The 15887-nt window shown below is 42.0% G+C and overlaps 2 protein-coding genes across 5 annotated transcripts; both read left to right on the plus strand.

Moving 5' to 3' along the window:
- Positions 1 to 2354: 2354 nt before the first annotated feature.
- MED7 (mediator complex subunit 7) lies at positions 2355 to 4212 on the plus strand. Of its 2 annotated transcripts, none has more exons than XM_056348856.1 (2): positions 2355 to 2534; positions 3046 to 4212. In XM_056348856.1, the coding sequence occupies exon 2, from the start codon at positions 3065 to 3067 to the stop codon at positions 3755 to 3757; it is 693 nt and encodes a 230-aa protein (XP_056204831.1). In that variant the 5' UTR covers positions 2355 to 2534; positions 3046 to 3064; the 3' UTR covers positions 3758 to 4212. The 2 variants fall into 2 exon arrangements, with proteins under 2 accessions (XP_056204831.1, XP_056204830.1); XM_056348855.1 differs by having other exon boundaries at positions 2356 to 2481.
- Positions 4213 to 7744: 3532 nt separating this feature from the next.
- LOC130153672 (hepatitis A virus cellular receptor 1 homolog) lies at positions 7745 to 15607 on the plus strand. Of its 3 annotated transcripts, none has more exons than XM_056348852.1 (8): positions 7752 to 8118; positions 10117 to 10461; positions 11048 to 11098; positions 12955 to 13034; positions 13294 to 13350; positions 14133 to 14247; positions 14832 to 14871; positions 15259 to 15607. In XM_056348852.1, exons 1-8 carry the CDS (start codon positions 8070 to 8072, stop codon positions 15350 to 15352), a joined length of 831 nt encoding a protein of 276 aa, XP_056204827.1. In that variant the 5' UTR covers positions 7752 to 8069; the 3' UTR covers positions 15353 to 15607. The 3 variants fall into 3 exon arrangements, with proteins under 3 accessions (XP_056204828.1, XP_056204827.1, XP_056204829.1); XM_056348854.1 differs by lacking the exon at positions 7752 to 8118 and adding an exon at positions 9845 to 10033; XM_056348853.1 differs by lacking the exon at positions 11048 to 11098 and having other exon boundaries at positions 7745 to 8118.
- The last annotated feature ends 280 nt before the right edge of the window (positions 15608 to 15887 follow it).

Below are 15887 nucleotides of genomic sequence, written 5' to 3' on the forward strand. Positions count from 1 at the left end.
AGCGAAGGAAGAAAGGAGAGCAGGATCAGAAGGAAAGAGTAGGAGAGGAGGGTGAAGGAATGAGACCTCCCTTTTCAGAGCAGAAAACTTTTTAGTTGCAGCATGGAACTGCACCCTTGCCTCTATTTGAAAAGCATGCTCTCAGTTCCATGTTTATGTGCCTTGATAAGATCTCCATCTCCATCCTGGAGTATTTTCCCATCTTCAAAATGACTATTTGTATGCATTGAAGTAGTACTTAGAAACAAACACTACATTAAAAAAAAAAGAAAAGATAAGCCATCTCAGATGCCGCTGGCTGATAGTACATATTTTCTGTTCAAACTGTTTAGATTCTCAACTGACAAGATCACCAACTGATGAAACAAACAATGTGGTAAAGTATTTTGATTTTATGGGTGTAGATTAAAGGTCTCTTAGATCTTCTTGCTGTTGTGGATTGATATGGAAAGTTTGAATGACTGGTTCATGCCAAACAGCAAGCCTGTGGCATGGGAGACTATCAGGGTCCCAGTTCAGTGCCCAGAGCACTCCTTCACCCTGTAGAGAACCTAAGTTCCATAGCCATGGTAGGAAAGTGGTGACAGATGGCAGCTTTTTAAACATCACCATCCTTTAACCTCTTTCGTTTTTAAAATCTTGATTGTCAGAAAAATTAAAGTGTGTAATAGTTGTTTTGGAATCCAATGACTTTTTGTGGTTTTGAGTTTTCTTATAGGTGGCTTCTACTAACAGATTGTGTACTAGCCCAACTCCTGCATTTCAAAGGGATGGTTAGCCCAGGTCCAGTGCTGAAATGCTGAAAACTGGAAACATGGGCAAACCACCTTATTCTGTTATGTTTCTGCATTGTGTTGCCCACTGTGGCTGCTCATTGGGATATTTATGCACAAAGAATAAGAGCTTTCTGTACCCAGCCTCCTGGGTCTGAGCAATCTATTCACACACGTGACATTTTAGTGCGTATGGATATGTTTCTGAAAAGAACACTAGATTAATTCACATCTTGGGGCACCACAAAATCCTTAACGTAAGAACTTTTGTCTCACTTTTTAAGTAGAAGTAATGGCATCAAGGGCAGAAAAAGCGAAGACATCACTTCCGATATTAGATGGCATCAGATCTGGCAGTCTAGAAACTATTGAGAAATATAGATTGAGCCCAAATCAATTTACTGTCAGTTTTCCCTAAAGCTGTAAGTCACTACCAAATGGCAAGAATACTCTCCTTTGAACAACATGCATAAATCGAGACCTAGGTACTTTAAAAAAGTCTTTGGGCCTAGATTTCAAAACGTAACATGGGCCATATGTGTATATACACGTATGTGGATAAATACTAAACTATAAGCACACTGATGACATCAACCTGTGTGAATACAGAGAAAAGGGAAAACCTTTAACTCGGATTAAGTGATCACTGCCAGAGAACAAGGGCATCAAACTCCGTAAGGGGAGAGACTTCTTCAGCAAGTGCACTGAGGTTCCTTCCTATGTGACAAACACTTGCTACATCACCTGAGAACAAACATCTCCAAAGGGGTCACTTCCTCCTTAAAATATACTTCGCTTACAAATGAAACCAGATCAGCCTATTTTGCAGTCAGGGCTGCGCTCCTTGTCAATTGTAGAGTGCTGTTTGGTTTGGAATACTTAAATATTCAGATATACAGTAAAACAGGAGCTTTAATTTTTTTTTCAGGTTTTCTAGTCAAATAAACCTATCTATTCTGGATCTTCTTTGCATGGTTTTAAAAATAATTAACAGGATACAAAGTAATTTCCATTCAATCAAAACTTTTTATTGGTGAAATAATCAATCCTGAAAAGCGAATGAATGATACTGCCTGTGCACAACGGGTCCCCGTCAGACAAAGGCCATTGCTGCCATCTGCTGAGGAAGAGAGAAAACGGGCCACAAACGGCGAAGTGTCAAACAATCCTTTCCTGCTGGCCATTTCAGGGAGAAATTCCTACAGAGGTGATGCCAGCAAGCCCAGCAACCCGTGCTCCACATGGTGAAAAATCCATAATTTATTCTTCCACTCCTTCTAAAACAAAATGGAAGGAAAGCAACACAAAAGGCCAGGCCGGTCGCTGCCGCCCCCGCAGGCCTCTGGACCTGCCGCCTCAGGAGCGGCTGCTGGTGAGGGAGCCCCGCGCCCCTGGGGGGGCCACAGCATCAGCTGGAATGTGCCCCCCCCCCCGCCCGGGCACCAAGCGGCCCCCTCAGAGCTCAGGCGCTGCCGCCGCCATGACGCCCCCCCCACCCCTCCTCGCTCAGGGACCGCCCGCCCCGCCGTGCTTGGCACCGCCCCCCGCGGGAGTCCCTGCGCTGAGTGGAGCAAACTTCTGACCGGTGTCCGGAAGGACCAATCAGAGTGTGCCGGCCGAGGTCGGAGAGCCAATGGAGGGGAAGGGAAGCGGCTGCCGGCCGGAAGTGAGGCGCCGGCGATCGGGCTGAGGGGAGCTCGGCGGGCAGGTGAGGGCGGGTGGCTGCTTGCGGGTGCCGAGTGGAGTCGTTTTCTCCGCTGGGTACGTGGTCAGTCGCCGATGGGGTCTTGCCGTAGCGCGCCCCCGGCTTCTGTCTCTTCAGCAGTGGCCTGGCGAAACCCGCGGCGGGGTTTGGGCCTTCCCGGAGCAGGGCAGGGCGGCGGCGGTGGGCCCAGGGCGCCAGGCCGCATCCCCCGCTGCGGGCCGTGCTTGCCCGCCGCCGGGCCGTGCGGTTTCCTCCGTCGCGGGGCGTGGTGTGAGTGGGCCAGGCCTCCGCTGGGGGACGGAACTCCTGTGGCTGCCCTGTTTTCAGGCTGGCCACAGTTCGGGAAAAGAACGCTTTATGTGCCTGCGGTGAAGTTAATCCTGCTAAAAGTATACCGTAGTGAAAAGCTAACGTGGTTTTATTCGGGAGTTTCCTCTATTCTACACATTAAGATGGTTTCTGGCTCATTTTCTTGCAGCCAGCTCTCTTATAGTGCCTTTATTACTATTTATATGGTAAGGCTGTCATGCAAAGTGTTTAACATCTATTTCTTGGGACATTCCCTAGGTATTTTCGTCTGGGAAAAATGGGTGAACCTCAGCAAGTGAGCGCCCTTCCTCCGCCTCCAATGCAATATATAAAAGAATATACTGATGAAAATATCCGTAAAGGCCTGGCTCCAAAGCCACCTCCCCCTGTGAAAGACAGTTATATGATGTTTGGTAATCAGTTTCAATGTGATGATCTGATTATTCGACCCTTAGAGAGCCAGGGTATTGAACGGTTGCATCCTATGCAGTTTGATCACAAGAAGGAATTAAGAAAACTTAATATGTCTATCCTGGTCAACTTTTTGGACCTCTTGGATATCTTGATAAGGAGTCCAGGGAGTATAAAGCGAGAGGAGAAACTGGAAGACTTGAAACTGCTTTTTGTTCATGTCCATCATCTTATAAACGAGTATCGCCCTCACCAAGCTAGGGAGACACTGAGAGTCATGATGGAGGTGCAGAAGCGTCAGCGCTTGGAAACGGCAGAGCGATTTCAGAAGCACTTAGAGCGAGTTGTAGAGATGATTCAGAACTGCCTGGCTTCCTTGCCTGATGATCTGCCTCATTCAGAGGGAGGACTGAGAGTGAAAACGGAACCAATGGATACTGATGTTGGCAGCAGCTGTATGGGACAGAGTGAAAAGCAGAGAGATCGTTCTGGTGGCAAGAGAGATCAGGTTTTAGACAAAGATGCAGCAATGTGTAGCATTATTGATGAAATGACATGAAGAAAACATTTGTTTTTGCTAGCTTGCCATAGTGAAAGGCAGAACAGATTCTAAGGGTATACACTGTATTTTGTTGTACAAGCAGAAAAGGCATTTATTGTACACCTGTTGAGTTTGTGAGTGACTAGACGGGTGAAAATTTTTAATATTCTGTGAGCTTTGTGTTTATTGGTAGAAACAAAAATACACTTTTTGTTAATCTGTGGCTACCACTTCACATGATACATTCAAAGTTAGCTTCTTCTATTGTATTTAATTTGTCACTTTCTAGTTTTTTGGGTGTGCTGTTTTGGTTTTTTTAATTGCTTTATAGTGTGGAAGCAAGCGAGGGATCTGACAAGAATTGCACTTGACAGTTCGTTTCAAACAAGTGCTAGTTGTTCACAATTTCAGTGGGTCCTTTCAGGAATGTGTAATTCAACATTAAAAATAAAATCAGTGTGAAGTCTGCAAAATCCATTCCTTTCTATTTTTGTAGTAATATAACTGTACTGAAGAAAACCTAAGAATTCCTTTTTTTACAGATGTAATGTGGTGTAATTTGCATTATAAAGACACAGTCAGGAGTCCCAACAACTAAATGAATTAAAATTAATTGGATTTTAACTTCCTCAGATGTAACTTGTAACCAGTCTTGAGTTTACAAAAATGCCTACATTTCCCCCCCCCCCACATATATGCTTAGACTAACATATTTCCAGCATAATTAATATACATGCATGAAATTAATCATTTTGCAGTGCACATGCTTTGTATTTGCATTTTAGGTGGGCTCTGTGCCCAGCTGAGTGTGTTTTCTCAGGAGGGAGAGTCTGATTGGATAATTAGTATTTATACTAATAGAGAACTAAGTTTGAAAGAAACTGTTTGTATTCCATCACGTAGAAGCTGTATTAACCACATTTAAAGAACATTTAAGTTGAATCTGTCCCTCATAGCAAGAGAAAGAGAGTGATCTGATAGTGAAGAAGTCGCTTCTTTACCCTACCCTTCCTGTCAGGGGAATCCTACTTCCATCTTTTTGCCATGTAGCCCTGGAGGCCCCATAGTACACATTTTTTCCAAAGTATATACAGCAACTGAAAACCAGGTAAATTTATGGGTGAGGGGACTGGTACAAACTCTGGTTTTAACTGTCTATTTTAACAAGCTATGTCTCATTTGGTAATTCTGTTGTTTTCAGAAATGTTACTTAAATGGGCAGGCAAAAGTACTTAGCTGTTGGGTGCTGGGGATCGAGCTCAGTGCAGATAAGGGTGCAATGAACTGAAACAGGTTTATGACTCATTGGAGAACATCATCTGCTATTTTAAGTGCACATGACGTAAGTAACAAGAAGTAGAATTTTTTTTGGCTTTTTATACATTTATAAATTTACAAAGTTAACACTTGTCCTTTATTCAACCACTACTGTTTCTGTCCTTCTCCCTGGACTAGACCTAAATTGTATAGCTTGTCAGTAACTGAAACAGTTGCAAGTGAGCAGGATTAATTTAGTACCTACTTTGCAAATGTTCTTTCATGTGGAAGATACCAAGAAATGTTTAGTGTCTCCCAGATAAAAGAGGTCATGCACTAATTACTTTTTTCTATGTTTAAGGCAAATCTTTAGAAAGTTGTGAGGGGCTTCCTGGGCTTTTTTCAGCCGAAAATACTGGTGTTTCCATCTGTTGTCACGTGAAAGCAAAGATCGTTTTCCCTTTTTCTGTTAGAACTTTGGGAAAACAGTGGACTGTAGCTGCAGTGAAGGCAGTGCATGATACAGGCCTGTTAGTCCAGGGAAATGGGCATTTCAGGTATTGTAGGATGATGTGACTCACTGATAGCAAATTTGACTGTAATGTTGACTTGTGTGTTAATTAACATGCTCCTGATGATGAGGTCTTTCCTTACCTCAGCAAATCCTGATTTTATTTTTGGATGTGATAACATTTGAAGTATTCTATGCCTGAAATGTTAATGTATACACTATGTGTTTGGTTGTATATGCCTTATGAAACTTGTGAGATAAAATTAACATCGGGTGTTAGGCAGTGTTTTGTTTAATGTTTTCTTAATTAAAAAAGTAGAAGACAAAAGCTCAGCCCTTCTGTTACACTATCTGAACAGTCACAGGGACAACGGAAGTATATTTTCTTGAAATGAAACTTTTCAGAAGTCTCTCGATACAGAGTAGCCAAGTGTATCACCAGTAGACAAAAGGGGAAAGTTAGCAGTTCTGTTCATCTAGGGGGAAAAGGAGAAAAAGCCATTTAATCATACGGCTTTAAAATAGTGTAATGAAGAGATGATTCCAACAATGCTTTAAACTTTGATATTTAATGTTTTGGTTTGGCTTTATTTTCACAAAGTACAATCTGACTATATGCTCTGAGTCAAGGAAAAATGTGCAGCTACTTTAAGGCTGCATGAAAAAGATGTTGGCAACCTTTCTACAGTAATGGTGCTTGTTTGTTGCAGAAACAAAGTAGGAACTTGGAAAGCAAGCATGCATAAACACGGGAATTATGTCAACGTGTATTCCATATGGTCTGTGTTTGAGATGACATCTAAAGCAAATGGGTTAACTGTTGCCCTGTATCTCACCTTCTTTTGCTGTGTGACCAGAACAGCTTTCCTGGGGATACGGACAGTATGCAAACTACTGTAGACTATTGTATGAACAAAACAACCTGGGTGAAGCAAGTAGAATGGGCTCAGGCAGAGCTCTGGGGTAACAGTTTCCATATTTTCTTATCCTACTAATTTATTCCAGAGCTCAGACATGGCCTGTGCAGAGGAGGAACCCATGTGGACCCATGCACACTGCATGTTGTTGCAGGTAACTGGCAGAAGGGACATGTCCTGGTCTGCAGGTGGATGTTTGTCGCACATGGAACCGTCGAGTTCATCATGGCATGGCTGTGGCGTGTGGGGTCACCTGCCTTCTGCCAGAGCCAGGCTGCCCTGCCTTTTCCAGTTCTGCAGGGCAGTTTCAGGATCCTGCTGTTAGGATTAGAATTGTTTCTGTAGCAGCTGTCTGCAGTTTCCTGTTTCCCCAGAAGCAGGAGCAAAGAGAAGCAATTTATTGAGTGTCCTGCTCCCAACCACTGCATGCAAAAGATCCCCCTTTATTCCTTTTTCTCTGTTCTCTCCTACAAGTAAGTATGTTGCTAGTGTTTGTCTCTTGGCTACTTTAACTCCTTGCTTTTTCTCCTTTTCGTTTAAAGAAACTGTCACTTTGGTGATTGCTGTCACGTAAGGTAGTCAGTGTGAGACAGTTCCGTTGGTTCTGATTCTAGCCTAATGTATGTTTTTGGAAGCATTTCTGCTGTTTCAGTTATTGATTAAAAAGCAAATCCTTAGTACTTAATTTTTCCTGAATTGAACAGTCTCAGCTAGATTAGTTGCTTCAGCGAAGAACACTTGTTGGCCGTAGATGAAATACACTTGATCGCAGCTGCAGTTGTAGTCCAAACAATATAAAAAGACCAGATGTCCTCGGGAAGAGTTAGGAAATCCAGGGATGGGTAGAGTGGCCAGGGAACACCATTTCTCAAAGCTGTATTTCACTAATATTTTGTAAAAGTGAGCCTTGTGCCTGAGATGACATGATTTCCACACTACTTTTTAAGTGAGCTCTGTGTTCCGTATGTTTTACTTTATATTGCAAAAGCCCAGATGCGTACAGAATTTTTAAGAGTTTGATGAAAAAAGACTGCAACTCTACTAGGCTGCAGATGTGTAACAGTAGGACAGCTTTCCAATACTACCAAACTACAGCCTACAAAGAAAACAGCATTTGTCTAAAGATGCTCTTGAGTTGCTTCGAAGTATTAGAACCAGAAACTTACAATTAAGTGTTTGAGTAGTTCGTTCTAGGAATCTTACTTTGCCAAGTCCTTTTCATTTACCATAGTCTGTTACATATCCTATGTAAGCTTTTATGCTAATTCTGTTTACTGTGGGAAAACCGGTTGTGGGATGCGGTATGGGGCAGTGGATTACTGGTAGTGTTGTCAGCTCAGTGGTGCTGATGGTAGTTTCGTATGCTGTAATCCAGCAGATCTGGAAAAAATGAGAAGTAGATTTGTGAAGTACTGCGAAGTATTTTAGCGTTTTAATCAAACCGCTGTCAGCCAGAGTTCAGTGCCTGGCTGTGCTGCTAGGGTCTCACCACAGGAAAGGCAGTCCGGGTTAGACTAAAGAGCGTTCTCAGCTGTGTCTGAAGATGGTGTAATGAGAAGTAAAACCAGAAATTTATGAAGAAGATAAGTTTTCTTGAATGTAGTGCCTGAAGGGTGAGCAGGAGCGTTCCTCATCTTCAGTCAAGATGTCATCTTATTTCTGTGTGATCTGGATTCTTCTGATCCTGTTTACAGGTAATTAAGTGAGCCTAAGCCAATAGGGTAGGGGTGGATGGAGGTAACATGCATCAGTGTTTCTGAGGGCTGCAAAGAGATACTTTGTGTTACAACAGGAAGAGTGGCTGCGTGGCACAGAAACTGCAGTTTTGTGTTATGAATAGAACTTTAATCACAGTGGCTCGATAGTCTTCTGATGGCCTTATCTCCTTTTTAAAACAAAATCATGTTGAGGGTATGATGGTTTTAAAGATGCTCCTTCCTCAGCTGTCTGCTAGTCTTATTAGTAAGCGATCGTTTGGGTTTTTTGAATAATGATCATCAGAGATGAATAGAGAACTTTACATCATTTTAGAAAAGTTGTAAAACAAGGCTATTTTACTTCAACAGGGTTTGTGAATGTTTGGGAGGAATGATAAAAGGTCGTCTGTGGCCTTTGGTGTTTTGTAACCAATATGAAATTTTATTGGGACAAACTAATAATAATTTCCCCCTTTTTGTTCTGAGAAAGCAGTTGTCCTAGGAAAATACTGTGTAAAGGCAACAGGTTGCAGAGTGGTACTAGAATAGACAGATAGGCATTAAAAATTTGGTGGTAGAATATGTTTGGTAGAAAGAAAAAAGAAACTACAGATACTGTTTCTTGTAGTTCTTTAGAAAGCCTTTCATGATGAGATTCATTTTGAGCTTGCTTTTTTATATTAAATAAAATATAGTAGTTTCAGTGATTGTTTTCCAGTAAGCTATTGTGGCAAAATCTCTGCGTGCAGATTTATTTTTAAGTATAATAGCATAAGTTAAGGAAAATGACTGAGCTGAGCTGGGCAAAAAGGGCAATTGCAATCAAGTCATACAGTGCATGAGATCCGCTGGTGCATGTTGGTGGATCTGCCTTGGGGAGCTCCCTTCCTAATTATAGGCTAGGCTAGATTTTTAATAGAGATGATTTGTTGCCTGTACTTGCTGCAGAGAATTCTATCCCTGAAACATTAATATGGATAGATCAAAATACTTAGAAACGTGATCCCATGTTACTGAATTTGATAAGAAATGTGTAGTAGTAAGTACATGGCAAATAGTTGTTGCTTTTTTGTTGATGTTGTTTTGAAGTATAAACAGACAGCATGCACCTCAGGAGCACCACTGCGTAACCTGTCAGAAGGAAGTGGTTACGGGGTGGCTACGACTGGACTGCCAGAGCAGAAATTATTTTGGCTGGCACTTAACACAGCTCTTAATAAAACCCTCCTAAAGGGAATATTGGCTGGAGTGCTCTGAATAGAGCCAAATAAACTATCTCACCGGGATGAATGGACTACTGGCAGCTAGGTCTCACTGTTTTGACTTGAATAGTGGGACACAGCCTTCTAGAAACATGAAAAATTACCTTTAATGGGGGCTAAACAAGTTAGAAACTGCATTAAGACTGAGGGAAGAAAATAAGGTAGTGAAAATACCTTTCTCAGGAAAGCTTTGAAAAATCTTGTCTGATAGGAATGGGCAAAATCTGTCATTAGGCAAGAGAAAAGGAAATGCATTAAGCAGTGACTGCTCTGATGAAACCTACTGTTTAGTGTCCTTTCACTGAAAGAGAGGAAGTGTTTCCCACAATGGTTTTAATGAAATGTCTTACTGTTCCCCCATGTGTGGCTTGCATTAAATCCAAAATAAGGAAAAAAAATAATAGAGCTAACAGACTGGATGTGGCTAAAGAGAAGCCATAGAGTTGTACAGATCCAAACTCTGTTCTCTCTTCACCTCTTTGCCTACCTGCAGAGGCTGCAGAAAGTGTATTTCTTCTTTCTCTAGAGGCGCATTCTGAACAAATCACTGGCCCAATCATTCTCCCTCGCTGCGTCACTCCTGCTGGGATTCACATCTATTTATGGAAAACCTGATTCAGCAGTGCCTGGTGGTGTTTGCAGGCTGGGAGGTATCGGGTCACGCAAGATACGTGAGAAGCTTCCATTTGGCGTGCACTGAGCTCAACAGCTACGTTTGTCTTTTTGTCCACAGGCCCCGCAGTACTGGAATCACTTGTGAAAGGAGAGGTTGGTCAGAATGTCACCGTGCCGTGCTTTTACAGTGTTAAAAGGGGACAAGACGTCACATCAATGTGCTGGGGTCGTGCCAGCTGCCCTATTTCAAAATGTTATCAGACCATTATCTGGACGAATGGATGGAAGGTTACAGAGCGGCACAGCAGCAGGTATATGTTGAAAGGGAACCTGCCAGCAGGAGACGTGTCCCTCACAATCGTGAACGCCGAGGAAGCGGACAGTGGCATATACTGCTGCCGCGTGGAGATCTCGGGGTGGTTCAATGATCAGACAAGTAATCACAAGGTTGTGATAGAGAAAGGTGAGTGCAGAGGCGTGCTGTTGTGTGAATACCATTGTGGTAAATCTGTGGTTGGGTTTGGATTTCAAAGCTTGTGGTGGAAATTATTTCTATAATCGCTCATAGGACTGATCTTTAGGATTTTGCAGATCTACTGTTAGTGCTGTTTAAACTGCCTTTGGCATTGGGGTAATCCCAGTGCAGTCACTGCAATTAAAAAAAGGACATGATGCTCTGTTTCATGGTGCACAGCACTGCTTGCTTAGAAACACTATTTGAAGAATTTAACAGAAAGGGCAGCATTGGGTACTTAATTCATCCAAAGCTTTTTACTTGTGCCCTTTTCATAAAGACAGTGCTTCATTTTCCCTGCTTGATCCTAGAGTAAAGCCCAGGGACACACAATTAGTATGGACAATTTATTGACTCTTCCTTTGATGTTTTTGTTTTGTTTGGTTTTCTCTTTTTTTTTTTTATAAAAAGCATGATAATATATGGAACAAGTAGCTGATGCTAGCAAATTTTGATTATAGAAACGCTTTCACTACATAGGCGCACGCTAAGGTTAATTATAATGTGTTGGTTTAGTTTTATTTTTTAACATCAGCTAGGATCTCTACTGCAAGTCCTCACACTTACACCTCTGAACAGACCTCAGGTAACTTTTATCCAAGTATTCATCTCAATAACATATGTAATCTATATTGCAAATGGGGATCTTAGGAAGGGAACAAAATGACAGATGATATAAGTATCTTGGCTAAAATTTACTAAACATTATGATAGAACCAGAGATCAAAACTTAGATTTAGATTCTGCCTGATGTTATATAGAGAGTCCAACAGAAGGGACATGTATATGCAGGAGGAAGCTTGCTTTCAGGTGTTACGCTTAAGTAGATGTTTTATTGGTCCTGCAAGCATTTTTTTTCTTATGGCTGTCGTTTTGTTTTCTTTGTGGTGTAAAATCTCACCTTGTCTTCTGGAAACGCATCCCATGGACAGTAAACCACAAATTTTGAGGAGTTGGGTTTACCCACTATTGACTAAATTTATTTGTTGGTCTATGACATAGAACTGTTTTATTGGGCTAGCTCAGAATTGCATCTAATTCGGGATCCTGTTGCCAGTAGCAGCTGACAGCAGATGATTAAGGAGGATCATAGATACTGTGCAGTAATTTGGTGATACAGCACCGAAGTATTCTTCGTGGTACAATGTGTGTCTCGGAGGCTGCCCGTGTCCTCTGTAGCCTATGCATGTTTAATGATGTGAGGCCCCTTGTTGCAGTAAAAGAGACAGTGAACAACTATTCTTCACTCAGTTTCTCCACTCCAGTCAAGTTTATAGACTTCTGTGGTATACCGACTCAGCTGCATCTTTTTCAAAAAAGACAACTTTAATTTCCAATAGATAAGAGAGAACTCGCAGCTTAGTAATAGCTTATTCTCTGGATTTTGAAAGAAAAGTCACGGATGCCATTTGTATTTCTCCCTCCATCTCAGATGTTTCCAGCTAAGCAACTCTAAAATGTTACCACAGTTGCATTTCCTTTTTGGAAGAAGAAGTGAAAACTTTTTCTCAGACTGTTTCTGTTCTACTTGCAAATAGCATGGCTTCCAATCTTAGCACTTGTGGATTTTCTGAATCCTGTGACATCTTCCTTAGCTGCTGCTGGGACAATCTTTTGTTCTTAGAGCACAAGTGAATTATGTGCATGTTCACACAGAGAGAGACTGGAAAAGGCAGGTGATCGTGTGCCGCTGATGTAGGGATATTCCAGAATCTCCAATAGAAGAGAACAGCAAAGCAGTTGCTGCTGTCCTTTTCAAAATAAAGTTTCTAGGATAAGGGTAACAATTTAAAACATCAAAGGAACCAGCTGGGTTATCATAATGTGAACAGGAGATCTTTTTTTCAAGAGTGTTATATATCATCTGACAACACGTGGAGAAACTGAGACTGATACGGAAGACATAAGTTTGTAGCTCTGAGTTTTAAATATTGCAAACAGCTTTGCTCTGGGAAATTACCTCAAAATATACTGCAGGTCCTTATGCAAACATATCACACTTTGGTCAGTCTATTTATTGTACAGCTGTCTGGGACTTTAAAAGTATCACTTTCTCTAACTCTGCACCACTTGCTCTTTCAAAGCCCAGAGCTAACAACCTTCATCAGTTTTCATCAGATATCCTAAGTTTGCTGTAGGCATCCACTTCTTTTTCTTGGCTCCAAAAAGAGATTCCTACCTTGGTTGGGTCCTGTGTTGAGATAACAGCATGAACTAAGTGCTTCTTGGAATGAATGAAAAGCTCTGAAAGGGACAGCAGAGGCTCCAATATTTGGAGTTTTGTGCTGCCCTCTGAAGGCACCAACCTCTTAATGATGTGCAGAGCCGAGACTCCTGATAGATACCTAAGTTTGGTGGTCCCGTGTCGGCAGTAGGAATTCCTCTCTGTCGAGGCAGAACGGTTCTCTGTGCAAGTGATGTGTTTGTCTTGCCTTTGCTTAGCTCGTGGGAGCAGCAGTGAATCATCCGTCACCACCACGAGAACGTGGCCGTTGGTTTCTGCTTCGGAGGCTCCTCAGACTGTAAGCATCTCCGTGCTGTAACATACCTAGACAAAGTGGAGTGACATGGGAGGTTGTTGGGTCGTCCCTACAGTTCACTTGTACTGCTTCAGTTTGATTGCATAATATTTTTTTTTTATACTCTGCGCATTTAGTGCTTATGAAAGAATGCTTATGTGTTCATTATTAAAGAGGAAAAATCCCCAAACCTGCTTTGCATGCATAAAGTACTTCCTACTGCTGGAGGAAGAGCTTTAGCCATGTCTATATTGCCTTTCAGGCCTTTGGTCCCTGCTCAAGCACCTCAGACTGCTTGGATGTAACTGCAAACCTGCAGGTATGGCCGGATCTGGGGAAGAGTGGAAACTGGACCACTTGACAGCACAGGGATGCCCTGTGTTCCTGGTGCAGTGGGGTTTGGACAGGCAGCTCCGTGTCTGTCTGCCGAGTCCTCCAGCACATATACAGGGTGACAGGTGGTAACGTCACCCAGATTTTATCAGGAAGGCAAGGCAGCCAGGCTAGCCTTTGGGAAGGTCTGCTTTGGCAGACCACAAGGCAGCATATGCTGTGGGCATTCGTACCGCTTCATGTGCAGAATGTAAGTCAGGGACCATACTGCGCTTCAGCATCTCTCCAGGCCTGAGTTCTTAATGAGAGGTTAGTTATCCTAATGAGAGGTAATGAAGCCAGGTTAGCTGGCTTCATAAAGAAGTTTAGCCCAAATAAAGATGGATGCAAAGAGAAAGCATATTTACTTATCCCTATAAAGCCTTGAATAATTGATGAATAAGCTGAAAAAAGGTGGGGGCGTGTAAAATCAGGAGATATTTTAATAACAAAAAATAAAATATTCACCAAATAGTATTAAACCTGAACAAGTAGGATTTGTCATAACTTCAGGTTCTTTGACAATCTCAAAAAGGAATGTGTTTAACAGCATGGCTCGCACAATTGTTGCAGTGATACTGCTTGAAACTAGTCCTGTATCTGAAATTAGGGTCTTGCTTTCAAGTGTACTTTTACTGCACGGTTGCAGACCGCACAAATGGCCTTTGGGTACTGTATGGGCTCTTTGCTGTCAGTGCCATTAATGCTCATCTGTTTTGTGTTTGACAGAACATGTCCGTATCACTACCCAGACAGCAGTATTCAGAAAATGGTCTATACATTGGGGTTGGTTTGTGTGCGGTACTTCTAGCAATCCTTATTTTGGCTCTGTTCCTCACTAGACGTAAGTACTTTCCAGAGGTGGTTATTCAAGGATTGGCCCCGTAAATCAAACCACAACTGTGGCAGGTGCCATGTGTCTTCTGCTTCAGGGAAGTGAGCTAAGGGCTCTGGATGGCTTCACTCCCTGCCCTGTGCCGCGGTTGCTTGCTCAGCTCCCCCTTAGCCCCTGGGGCACAGAAGGGCAAGGTGCTAATTATGGTCTCATCATTTTATGTCTCGGACTCCTTAGCAACCACTCGACCTGGGGTCTGGTGAGGAGACCCTTGACACAAGCCCACCTCTCCTGCCCATTCCTCAGTTGCCATGTTGTTCTGGTTTCATATAACTATACCCAGTATTTTTCTAAATATTCTATTTCTAAAGTGCCAGACTTTCTGCATAGAGGCTCTTGGTCAGACCAGGCTATATGAATTACACCTCATGGAAATAATGGGTATTTCCTATATACTGAAAACATTTGCTTAAAGTTCCCTTATTTAGTTTCTTACACTTGAGTTTGGTTTTTTCAGCCCACTACTTCTGATGGTTTAAAGAATTTTTTTTCCCTTTCTTTTATTCTTTATTTTCATTCTGGATGATCACTAGAATATTTATACAATACAAAGAAGACGGGTGACTTTGCAAGGTAAGTATCCTGTTTTTGCTTTAGCTAATAGGGTAAACTAGGTTGCAGAAAGAAAATGTTGTCGGTATGCTGACCACTCCGCTGTGTACTTTGACTTTTTAAATCTTGAATTAATAGGAAACACTGCAAAAACAAATCAATAAATCCTGCTACTTCTCGTTTTCACTTATAACTAATTATAACTGTCAGTTCACTGCATTAAGGAGCACATGAAGTTTATGTGTTGTCTCATAAGTGGAAAAATGATTCATTATCAGTTGTGTTTAAATAAGTGTTTTTGCATATTTTACATTTTTCCAGTGAGCTGGTTGAGTTTAGTTGTCTGCTCTTCTGTGTTTCTGTTGTCTGGTTTTCATTTAACAGCATGGTTTTTACTCTTTTGTACAGCTTCGTTGCATTTTGGAGGCCAGAAGGTGCAGGGAACCATAGTGCCCTGGAAGAGGAGGCCCATGCAGAGGAAAACATTTATATAATACACTAAGGACCCCATGCATGCTTGCCTTTGTCATCACCGAACATTTTGCAAAGTATTTAATGTCTAGCTGCTCTCCCTGCTCAGCAGCTAAATGTGACCAGGCTACTGAAGCATTATTCACATTCTAATTAAACAAATAAAAGCTAGACTTCTAACTAAAAACTTTATCAGCCTGTTCCGGAAACAGAAACCCTACTGGTTTGTATGGAAATTTCCAGAATCCACTTATCAAACCCTAAATAAAGTTACCATTATATTTATTATCTGCTTCACATTCTCTCTTCCTTTATGGAAAAAAAGAGGAAGTGCTAGAATGGCTACTCAGTCATAAAAGTTATAAAAGGAAAAAAACACACATATTTTTTTAAAAGTTTGTCTTTGCTGTGTGTTGTATCTGCCAACTGCCCCCCGAGTGCAGAAGCAATGTCATTGCTGCCATGCGGGAAATGACGCATGGGAAAACTTGGCAATATTGGTATTTCAATATGCATTTAGGTGAATTTTCATTGGAGTCGGGTAAACCCAGTCCTGGTAGCAGCTC

Source organism: Falco biarmicus, chromosome 8 (assembly GCF_023638135.1).
Source record: "Falco biarmicus isolate bFalBia1 chromosome 8, bFalBia1.pri, whole genome shotgun sequence".
Classification (NCBI taxonomy): domain Eukaryota; kingdom Metazoa; phylum Chordata; class Aves; order Falconiformes; family Falconidae; genus Falco; species Falco biarmicus.

Coding starts and splice junctions, on each gene's coding strand:
- LOC130153672 (XM_056348852.1), top strand. CDS start 8,070: ATGTCATCTTATTTCTGTGTGATCTGGATTCTTCTGATCCTGTTTACA. Junction 11,099..12,954: donor CACCTCTGAACAGACCTCAG/GTAACTTTTATC, acceptor GCCTTTGCTTAG/CTCGTGGGAGCAGCAGTGAA. Junction 13,035..13,293: donor CTTCGGAGGCTCCTCAGACT/GTAAGCATCTCC, acceptor ATTGCCTTTCAG/GCCTTTGGTCCCTGCTCAAG.
- MED7 (XM_056348856.1), top strand. CDS start 3,065: ATGGGTGAACCTCAGCAAGTGAGCGCCCTTCCTCCGCCTCCAATGCAA.